This window comes from Coturnix japonica, unplaced genomic scaffold (assembly GCF_001577835.2).
Source record: "Coturnix japonica isolate 7356 unplaced genomic scaffold, Coturnix japonica 2.1 chrUnrandom546, whole genome shotgun sequence".
Lineage (NCBI taxonomy): Eukaryota > Metazoa > Chordata > Aves > Galliformes > Phasianidae > Coturnix > Coturnix japonica.
Window position 1 is genome coordinate 32,249 of NW_015439927.1, and position 11,257 is coordinate 43,505.

General features: G+C 52.7%; 2 protein-coding genes and 1 long non-coding RNA gene across 6 annotated transcripts in view; 1 reads left to right on the plus strand and 2 right to left on the minus strand.

Annotated features, from left to right (window-relative positions):
• LOC116652662 overlaps positions 1 to 1,479 on the plus strand; it is a 2,139-nt gene extending 660 nt beyond the window's left edge. Inside the window, exons 2-4 of one of the 4 annotated variants that reach the window (XR_004305800.1) lie at positions 399 to 1,164; positions 1,245 to 1,270; positions 1,457 to 1,479. This is a non-coding gene — a long non-coding RNA (uncharacterized LOC116652662). Of the gene's footprint in view, positions 1 to 398; positions 1,165 to 1,244; positions 1,385 to 1,456 lie in introns of those variants that run through there. The other 3 variants (XR_004305799.1, XR_004305801.1, XR_004305802.1) reach the window with 3 other exon arrangements.
• The window catches only part of LOC107307326 (neurexin-2-beta-like), a 12,549-nt gene extending 10,148 nt beyond the window's left edge, over positions 1 to 2,401 (minus strand). Inside the window, exons 1-2 of the mRNA XM_015850823.2 lie at positions 2,397 to 2,401; positions 1,844 to 1,926 (exon numbers count right to left, since the gene is read on the minus strand). Coding sequence (XP_015706309.1) covers positions 1,844 to 1,926; positions 2,397 to 2,401 — 88 coding nt within the window. The remainder of the gene's footprint in view (positions 1 to 1,843; positions 1,927 to 2,396) is intronic.
• A 3,331-nt stretch (positions 2,402 to 5,732) lies between these two features.
• Positions 5,733 to 11,257, minus strand: part of LOC107307327 (neurexin-3-beta-like) — a 29,625-nt gene continuing 24,100 nt past the window's right edge. The window contains exon 3 of the mRNA XM_015850824.1: positions 5,733 to 5,948. Coding sequence (XP_015706310.1) covers positions 5,794 to 5,948 — 155 coding nt within the window. The 3' untranslated portion in view covers positions 5,733 to 5,793. The remainder of the gene's footprint in view (positions 5,949 to 11,257) is intronic.

Here is an 11,257-nt window from a genome sequence, read left to right on the forward strand (position 1 = left end):
GATCCAGATGTTTGCGGACACCCCAATGGGGTCCTCAATGGGATCCAGATGTTGAGGACACCCCTATGGGGTCCTCAATGGGATCCAGATGTTTGGGGACACCCCTATGGGGTCCTCAATGGGATCCAGATGTTTGGGGACACCCCTATGGGGTTCTCAATGGGATCCAGATGTTAAGGACACCCCTATGAGGTCCTAAATGGGATCCAGATGTTGAAGGACACTGGGGTATTGGGGTGACCTTAATAGGACCCAGATGTTGGGGACATGCCTACGAGGTCCTCAATGGGATCCAGATGTTGGGGACACCCCTATGAGATCCTCAATGGGATCCAGATGTTGGGGGCACCCCAATGAGGTCCTCCATGGGATCCAGATGTTGAGGACAACCAAACTAGGTCCTCAATGGGATCCAGATGTTGGGGACACCCCAATGAGATCCTCATTGGGATCCAGATGTTGGGGACACCCCTATGATGCCTTCATTGGGATCCAGATGTTGAGGACACTCCAATTAGGTCCTTAATGGGACCCAGACATACGGGGTCATCCCAATGTCCTCAATGGGATCCAGATGTTGAGGGACATTGGGGTATTGGGGTGACCTTAATAGGACCCAGATGTTGGGGACACTCCAATTAGGTCCTCAATGGGATCCAGATGTTGGGGAAACCCCAATGAGGTCCTCAATGGGATCCAGATGTTGGGGACACTCCAATTAGGTCCTTAATGGGACCCAGATATATGGGGTCATCCCAATGTCCTCAATGGGACCCAGATGTTGGGGTCACCCCAACAATGTCCTCAATGGGATCCAGATGTTGGGTACACCCCTATGGGGTCCTCAATGGGATCCAGATGTTAAGGACACCCCAATGAGGTCCTCGATGGGATCCAGATGTTGAGGGACATTGGGGTATTGGGGTGACCTTAATAGGACCCAGATGTTGGGGAAATGCCTATGGGGTCCTCAATGGGATCCAGATGTTGGGGACACCCCTATGGGGTCCTCAATGGGATCCAGATGTTGAGGACACTCCAATTAGGTCCTTAATGGGACCCTGATATATGGGGTCATCCCAATGTCCTCAATGGGACCCAGATACTAGGGTCACCCCAACGATGTCCTCAATGGGATCCAGATGTTGGGGACACCCCTATGAGGTCCTCAATGGGATCCAGATGTTGAGGACGCCCTAATGAGGTCCTCAATGGGATCCAGATGTTGAGGACACCCTAATGAGGTCCTCAATGGGATCCAGATGTTGGGGTCCTCAATGGGATCCAGATGTTGGGGACACCCCAATGATTCCCTCAATGGGATCCAGATGTTGAGGGCACCCCAATGAGGTCCTCAATGGGATCCAGATGTTGAGGGTACCCCTATGAGGTCCTCCATGGGATCCAGATGTTGGGGACACCCCTATGGGGTCCTCAATGGGATCCAGATGTTGAGGACACCCGAATTAGGTCCTCAATAGGACCCATATATTTGGCGTCCCCCCTTTTCCGCCCCTCCCCCACATTGTCTTCCCCCACGTCCGTTCTCTGTCCGTTCCGTCAGGGTTGGGGCCACAGCGTGCGAGACGGGGCTGTGTCACGGGGGCGGGGGGGGGGCGGTGTAGGGGGCGGGGGCTCTACACGCGTGTGCAATAGTGTGCAAGAGCCGCGACGACTGCGTGTGCTTGCGGTTGGCTGTGGGGCTTGTGGGGGTGGTCGTGATAGGTGGGCAAGTGGGGGGTGTTCTGGGGGGATAAAGGGGAAGGGGAGTGGGGGCCGTGCCCGGGACGGGCGTGCGTTGCACACGCGTGTGCCGGGGGGGGCCTGAAGAGGCAGCACCCACCTGTGCCGGGTTCACACTCCTCCAGGTCCTCGTCGTCACTTGGGCACTCGGCTGAGGCCCACCAGGAGGTCCGTGCAGTGTTTCTATGGGGGGGGGGGGATCGTAATACCACTAACGTGGGGTCAGTCCCCAATGGGGACAGCAGTGATGTGGGACCGCCCCCCCCCAGAGGACCAATGGTGTCCCTCTGGGGTCCCCCCCCCTCTTGGTGATCACCAAATGGTTGTGGGGTCAGCACTGATGTGGGACCCCCCCTTGGTGACACCAATGACATTGGGACCCCCCCTTGGTGACACCAATGGGGATGGGGGCAGCAGTGATGTGGGACCCCCCCCACCTCTACCTATAACACGAACTCCCCAGTCTCCCTTCATCCCTCATCCCTCACTCGTATAAACCCCATCTCCCAAAACCACTTCCCCATAGACAACACCTCATTCCCCCCCCACGTATAGACGACCCCCTCTCCCCATCCTCCATACCCATAGAAGACCCCCCAACTCATTCCCCCCCGCACCCTATAGAAGGACCCCCTCCATCAATCCCCACTCACCCCATCTATATGAAGCCCCACATCTGATAGAAGACCCCCCCACCTATAGACTGACCCCACAACACCATTCCCTCCCCCTCCCCACCTATAGAAGACCCCCCCACCGGAAGAATAATAAATCCTCCCACACACCACCTATAGAAGACCCCCCATCTCTCATCCCCATTCTACCGTCCGCCCCTCATAAGAACTCCCTTCATTCCCATTATCCCATCACCCCCCCACCTATAGAAGACCCCCCTCCCATTTAGTCCCCCCCCATTTAGCCTGCGCCACGGTGTCCATACACCCTCTCAATCATTCCCCCCCCCCACCTATAGAAGACTCTCCCATACCCCACCCCATTCACCCCCCATAGAAGACCCCCCCACCATTGCCCCCAACCTATAGAAGTTCACCTCCCCCATCATTCCCCCCCCTACTTCATTTTCCCCCCAGCAACACTATAGAAGATCTCCCCACTTCATTCAGAGATCATTTTCCCCCCCACGCTATAGAAGACCCTACCACCAATAGAAGACCCCCCCCATCATTAAACCCCAACTATAGAAGACCCGCCATCCCCATTCATCCCCCCCACCTATAGATGAACCCCCATCCCATGCCCCCATCCGCATCCACCCCCCAAGAAGACCTTATAAGACCGCCCCCATTTAAGCCCCCCCAACCTATAGAAGACCCCCCTCAATCATTCCCCTCCACCTATAGAAGACCCCCCCACCCTATAGAAGACCCCCATCCCATTTAATTCCCCTCCCCCACCTATAACGACCGCTCTTTCTCCCCATTTAACCCTCCCCCCCACCTATAGAAGAACCCCCCCATTTTAACCCTTCCCTCCTCCCACCTTATTAGAAGAGCCCCTCCCATTTAAACCCCCCCCCATTAACCCCCCCCCCCATTTAAAACCTGCGCCTACGGTGGTCCCATATCCCCCCCCATTCTTCCCCTCCCACCAGCTATAGAGACCCCCCCCATATGAAGACCGCCCCCCCATCATTCCACCCCCCACCTATAGAAACCCTACGCAATGTTAACCCTCCCAACCTATATTGAGACCGGCCCCCATTTAATGCCTCCTCCACCTATAGGAAGACCCTCCCGCCATTTACCGCCCCCTACCCTCTGAGAAGACTCCCCCAATGCATTCCCCTCCACCTAAGAAGACCCCCCCCATCATTCCCCCACCCCACCTATTTTGATGACTCCCCATGCCCCTATCGACACCCCGCTCCTACAATCCCCCCGCCACTAGTAGAAGGACTCCCCCCCATCAATCCCCCCACACCACCTATAGAAAGAACCCCCATTTTCATTCGCCCATCACCCCCCCCCCCATATGAACATCCCCATCACCTCACCTCCACCTATAGAAAACCCCTCCCCATTTAACCCCCCCCATTTACACCCTGCGCCATGGTTGTCCCTCATGCGTGGGTGACCCCTCATCTCCCATCAACTCCCCTCATCTATAGACGACCCCCATTCCCATCACCCGCCCCCCCCCGTCATTAGACAACCCCCATCTCCCATTCCTCCACCTTACCTACCTCCCAATAGACGACACCCCCCCCTCAATTCCCCCCTCCCACCTAAGAAGACCCCGCCCCATGCAATTATGCCCAACCTATTGAATACCCCCCATCATTCTCCCTCCACCTATATGAAGAACGCCCTCCTCCTATGAAACCCCCCCCATTCTTATCCCCCCCCTCACCACCTATAGAAGACCTCCCACCTTCAAATCATTTTTCCCCCCACCTATAATACTATAAATATAATATAATATAATTAATATATTAGAATATATATAATTTATAAATATAAGATATTATAAAAATTATTCTGTAATATTAATGTAATATAATAATTAAAATATAAGAAGATATACTATAGTAAAAAAATATAATAAATATTTTTTTTATATATACATTAAATTATTAATGTATTTAAATTCTATATATTATAATTATGAATGAATTTAATAATATAGTAGAATATAAAAAAGAAAAGTTATAGTATATTAGAATAAATTTTAAAATTTTATAATTATATAAGTTTAAAATCTTTAGGCTAAGATTGTGATATTATTTATAAATTTATTATTAATTTATGAAATATTGATATATTTTATATGTACCTTTGTATTTTATATTTATATTTATATAAATAAATATAAATAATAAATATTAGATTAAGAGTTAATATGTTCTATATTTAGAAAATATAGGGTATAAACATATTATAATAAATGAATATATGTTTATGTATTAATATTAAATAAATATAGTAAAATTCTATTAAAGTAGGTAAATAAATAATTTGATAAATAATTTAATGTTTATATAGTCTGAAAAATAAATTTTTAAAATATAGTATTATATGTAAATATTTATTATTTATTTTATTATATTATTAGAATATTATAATATTATAGAAGACCCCTTCCACCTATAGAAGACCCCCCCTCAATCATTTCCCCCCCCCACCTATAGAAGAACCCCCCCATTTAACCCCCCCTATAGATGACCCCCTCCCCATCCCCATCACCCCCCCCTATAGAAGACCTATAGAGAAGCCCCCCCCTTTAACCCCCCCAACCTATAGAAGACCCCCCTCAATCATTTTCCCCCCCATAGAAGACCCCCCCACCTATAGAAGCCCCCCCCCATTTTAACCCCCCCACCTATAGACGACCCCCATCCCTCATCACCCCCCCTATAGACAACCCCCATCATTCCCCCCCATCCACCTCCTATAAGAAGACCCCCTCTCCATAGAAGACCCCCCCATTCGACCCCCCCCCTTTACCCACATCATTCCCCCCCACTATAGAAGACCCCCCAATCATTCCCCCCCCCACCTATAGACGACCCCCATCCCCATCACCACCGACCACCTCCCTAGAAGACCCCCCCATCTACAGAAGAGCCCCCCCACCATTCCCCCCCCTCACCTATAGAGAAGACCCCCCCCATCTTTAGAAGAGCCTCCCCTCAATGCATTCCCCCCCCCCACCTATAGAATGATCCACCCCCATTTAGCCCCCCCCCATTTAACCTCACCCCCCTTTTACCTGCGCCACGGTGTCCCATACCCCCCTCAATCATTCCCCCCCCACACCTATAGATAAGACCCCCATCATTCTCTTCCCCCAACCACCTATAGAAGACCCCCCCCACTATAGAAGCCCCCCCCCATTTAACCCCCCCCATTTACCTGCGGCCACGTGTGTCCCTCAACGTGGGTGACCTCCCCCCCTGGTGGTGGTGGTGGCCATTGGTGTGGTGGTGGTCTCATGATGGTGGTGTGCCATATCGGGGGGGGCCCCCGACCGTGCCGGGACCTGGAGGAGCCGCTGGTGGTGGGGGGGGTCCCAACTAAACGTAGGTCACCTTCAGCCCTCACCCTTGGGTGCCCTTCGGCCGCCAACGCCAACACCTTCAAGCCGTTTGTAATAGAGACCGAGAGCTGACCCTGGAACGGACGCCCACGATCGCGGCCGCCGACGCGAACCGATTGCCTGGCTGTTAAAGATGGTCAGCTGGCGGCCTGGGGGCGGGAATAGGGGGTTAATTGGGGGTTAATGGGGGTGTTGGGGGGGTTTAATGGGGTTTATGGGGGGGGGGGTTAATGGGGTTGGGGGGGTTTAATGGGGTGGGGGGGCTGGGGGGTGTTAGGGGGCATGGGGGGGATGGGGGGATTGGGGGGTGAGGAGGGGGCTGTTAAAGATGTGGTCAGCTGGCGGCCTGGGGGGAATAAGGGGGGTTAATTGGGGGTTAATGGTGGTTGGGGGTTTAATGGGGTTTAATGGGGTTGGGGGGGTGGGATTTAATGGGGTTTGGAGGGGATGAGTGGGTTAAGAGGATGGCAGTGGGGATGGAGGGGGGGATGGGGGGGATTTAAAGGGGTTGGGGGTTTGGGGGTTTAATGGGGTGGGGGGTTAATGGGGTTTAATGGGGTTGGGGGGGTTAATGGGGTTTAATGGGGTTGGGGGGTTAGGGGGCATGGGGGCAAGGGGGGATGGGGGTGAGGGGGGGGCTGTTGAAGATGGTCAGCTGGCGGCCTGGGGGGTATTAAGGGGGGTTAATGGGGTTTGGGGGTGTTAATGGGGTAAAAAGGGGGTGGGGAGGGGTGGGAGGACCCAATGAACCAAGGGGAGCCTGAAATGGGGGTGGGGGGCTGGGGGTATTGGGGGTAAGAGGAGGGGAATGGGTGGTAAGTGGGCGTGATGGGGGCAAGGGGGTGGAATGGGGTGGGGGGCACCCAATGAAGGCAAGGAGCCTGAAATGGGGGGTGGGGGGTGAGGGTAGGGGATGGGGGACAAGAGGAGGAGGGATGGGGGGCGAGGATGGGATCAGGGTGTGAGGGTGATGGGGACAAGGGGGAGGGATGGAGGGTGAGGAGGGGGATAAGGGGTGTGGGGGGGTGATGGGGACAAGGGGGGGGATGGTGAGGGAAGTGATGGGGGTGGGGTGGGATGGGGGGTTAATGGGGTTGGGGGTTTAATGGGGTTGGGAGGAATGGGGGGGTTTAAAAGAGGTAGGGGCACCCAATGAACCCAAAGGATGGGGGGGGGATGGGGAGATTTAATGGGGTCTGGTCATGGGGGTGTTTGGGGGGGGGGGGTGGAAGGGGAAATTGGGGGTGAAGGGGGGAGGCACCCAATGAACCCAAAGGGGAGCCCGAAATAGGGGTGAGGGGTGAGGGAATCCTAAATAGGGGTGGCTGAACCCAAAAGGGGCCCCATATGGGATTGGGGTGATGGGAACCCTAAATAGGGCTTGAGGAACCCAAAATGAGCCCCAAAATAGGGTTGGGATGATGGGAATCCTAAATAGGGGCCCCAAAATGGGGTTGAGATGATGGGAATCCCAAATAGTGCTCACTGAACCCAAAATGAGCCCCAAAAGGCAATGGGGCAGAGGGGATCCTAAATAGGGGTGGGTGATCCCAAAATGGGGCCCCATATGGGGTTGGGGTGATGGGAATCCCAAATAGGGCTTGAGGAACCCAAAATGGGCCCCAAAATGGGGTTGGGATGATGGGGATCCTAAATAGGGGTCGCTGAACCCAAAAGGGGCCCCAAAATGGGTTTGGGATGATGGGAATCCTAAATAGGGGTGGCTGAACCCAAAATGGGCCCCAAAATGGGTTTGGGATGATGGGGATCCTAAATAGGGGTCACTGACCCCCAAAGTGGACCCAAAATGGGGTTGAGATGATGGGGATCCCAAATAGGGCTCACTGAACCCAAAATGGGCCCCAAAAGGCAATGGGGCAGAGGGGATCCTAAATAGGGGTGGCTGAACCCAAAATGGAACCCCATATGGGGTTGGGGTGACGGGAATCCTAAATAGGGCTTGAGGAACCCAAAATGAGCCCCCAAATGGGTTTGGGATTATGGGGATCCTAAATAGGAGTCACTGAACCCAAAAGGGGCCCCAAAAGGCAATGGGGCAGATGGGATCCTAAATAGGTGTCGCTGAACCCAAAATGGGGTCCCATATGGGGTTGGGGTGATGGGAATCCTAAATAGGGTTTGAGGAACCCCAAATGAGCCCCCAAATGGGGTTGGGATGATGGGGATCCTAAATAGGGGTCACTGAACCCAAAATGGGCCCCAAAAGGCAATGGGGCAGATGGGATCCTAAATAGGGGTAGCTGAACCCAAAATGGAACCCCATATGGGGTTGGGGTGATGGGAATCCCAATTAGGGCTTGAGGAACCCAAAATGAGCCCCAAAATGGGGTTGGGATGATGGGAATCCCAAATAGGGGTCACTGAACCCAAAAGGGGCCCCAAAAGGCAATGGGGCAGATGGGATCCTAAATAGGGGTGTCTGAACCCAAAATGGGGTCGCATATGGGGTTGGGATGATGGGGATCCTAAATAGGGGTCGCTGAACCCAAAATGGGCCCCCAGATGAAGATGGGATAATGGGAATCCCAAATAGGGCTCAATGAACCCAAAATGGGCCCCAAAAGGCAATGGGGCAGAGGGGATCGTAAATAGGGGTGTCTGAACTGAAAATGGGGCCCCATATGGGGTTGGGGTGATGGGAATCCCAAGTAGGGTTTGAGGAACCCAAAATGAGCCCCAAAATGGGGTTGGGATGATGGGAATCCTAAATAGGGGTCACTGAACCCAAAAGGGGCCCCAAAAATACAATGGGGTGGAGGGAATCCTAAATAGGGGTGGGTGAACACAAAATGGGGTCCCATATGGGGTTGGGGTGATGGGAATCCTAAATAGGGCTTGAGGAACCCCAAATGAGCCCCAAAATGGGGTTGAGATGATGGGAATCCTAAATAGTGGTCGCTGAACCCAAAATGGGCCCCAAAAAGGCAATGGGGCAGATGGGATCCTAAATAGGGGTGGCTGAACACAAAATGGGACCCCATATGGGGTTGGGATGATGGGAATCCTAAATAGGGTTTGAGGAACCCCAAATGAGCCACAAAATGGGTTTGGGATGATGGGGATCCTAAATAGGGGTCACTGAACCCAAAATGGGCCCCAAAAAGGCAATGGGGCAGATGGGATCCTAAATAGGGGTGGCTGAACACAAAATGGGGTCTCATACGGGGTTGGGGTGATGGGAATCCCAAATAGGGTTTGAGGAACCCAAAATGAGCCCCTAAATGGGGTTGGGATGATGGGGATCCTAAATAGGGCTCGCTGAACCCAAAATGGGCCCCAAAAATGCAATGGGGCAGAGGGGATCCTAAATAGGGGTGGCTGAACACAAAATGGGACCCCATATGGGGTTGGGGTGATGGGAATCCCAAATAGGGCTTGAGGAACCCAAAATGAGCCCCAAAATGGGGTTGAGATGATGGAGATCCTAAACAGGGGCCCCAAAATGGGGTTGGGATGATGGGGATCCTAAATAGGGGTCGCTGAACCCAAAATGGGCCCCAAAAAGGCAATGGGGCAGAGGGGATCCTAAATAGGGGTGGCTGAACCTAAAATAGGGTCCCATATGGAGTTGGGGTGATGGGAATCCCAAATAGGGTTTGAGGAACCCAAAATGAGCCCCAAAATGGGGTTGGGATGATGGGAATCCTAAATAGGGGTCGCTGAACCCAAAAGGGGCCCCAAAAAGGCAATGGGGCAGATGGGATCCTAAATAGGGGTGGCTGAACACAAAATGGGGCCCCATATGGAGTTGGGGTGATGGGAATCCCAAATAGGGCTTGAGGAACCCAAAATGAGCCCCCAAATGGGGTTGGGATGATGGGAATCCCAAATAGGGGCCCCAAAATGGGGTTGAGATGATGGGAACCCCAAATAGTGCTCACTGAACCCAAAATGAGCCCCAAAAGGCAATGGGGCAGATGGGATCCTAAATAGGGGTGGCTGAACCCAAAATGGGGTCCCATATGGAGTTGGGGTGATGGGAATCCCAAATAGGGCTTGAAGAACCCAAAAGGAGCCCCAAAATGGGGTTGGGATGATGGGAATCCTAAATAGGGGTCGCTGAACCCAAAAGGGGCCCCAAAAGGCAATGGGGCAGATGGGATCCTAAATAGGGGTGGCTGAACTGAAAATGGGGTCCCATATGGGGTTGGGGTGATGGGAATCCCAAATAGGGCTTGAGGAACCCAAAATGAGCCCCAAAATGGGGTTGGGATGATGGGGATCCTAAATAGGGGTCGCTGAACCCAAAAGGGGCCCCAAAAGGCAATGGGGTAGATGGGATCCTAAATAGGGGTGGCTGAACCCAAAATGGAACCCCATATGGGGTTGGGGTGATGGGAATCCCAAATAGGGTTTGAGGAACCCAAAATGAGCCCCAAAATCGGGTTGGGATGATGGGGATCCTAAATAGGGGTCACTGACCCCAAAAGGGGCCCCAAAATGGGGTTGAGATGATGGGGAATCCCAAATAGGGGTCACTGACCCCAAAATGGGCCCCAAAAGGCAATGGGGCAGATGGGATCCTAAATAGGAGTGTCTGAACCCAAAATGGAACCCCATATGGGGTTGGGGTGATGGGAATCCCAAATAGGGCTCGGTAAACCTAAAAGGGGACCCAAAATGGGGTTGAGATGATGGGAATCCCAAATAGGGGTCACTGAACCCAAAAGGGGCCCCAAAAGGCAATGGGGTAGATGGGATCCTAAATAGGGGTGTCAGAACCCAAAATGGAACCCCATATGGGGTTGGGGTGATGGGAATCCCAAGCAGAGATCAGTGACCCCAAAATGGGCCCCCATATGGGGTTGGGATGATGGGGATCCTAAATAGGGGTTGCTGAACCCAAAAGGGGCCCCAAAAGGCAATGGGGTAGATGGGATCCTAAATAGGGGTGGCTGAACCCAAAATGGGCCCCAAAATGGGGTTGAGATGATGGGAATCCTAAATAGGGGTCACTGAACCCAAAAGGGGCCCCAAAAAGGCAATGGGGTAGATGGGATCCTAAATAGGAGTGTCTGAACCCAAAATGGAACCCCAAAATGGTTGGGGTGATGGGAATCCTAAATAGGGTTTGAGGAACCCAAAATGAGCCCTAAAATGGGGTTGGGATGATGGGAATCCTAAATAGGGGTCACTGAACCCAAAAGGGGACCCAAAATGGGGTTGAGATGATGGGTATCCCAAATAGGGGTCGCTGAACCCAAAATGGGCCCCAAAAGGCAATGGGGTAGATTGGATCCTAAATAGGGGTGGCTGAACACAAAATGGGACCCCATATGGGGTTGGGGTGATGGGAATCCTAAATAGGGCTTGAGGAACCCAAAATGGGCCCCAAAATGGGGTTGGGATGATGGGAACCCCAAATAGGCCTCAGTGACCCCAAAAGGGGCCCCCATAGGACTCAAAAGTGGGCCCCAAAATGGGGTTGGGATGATGG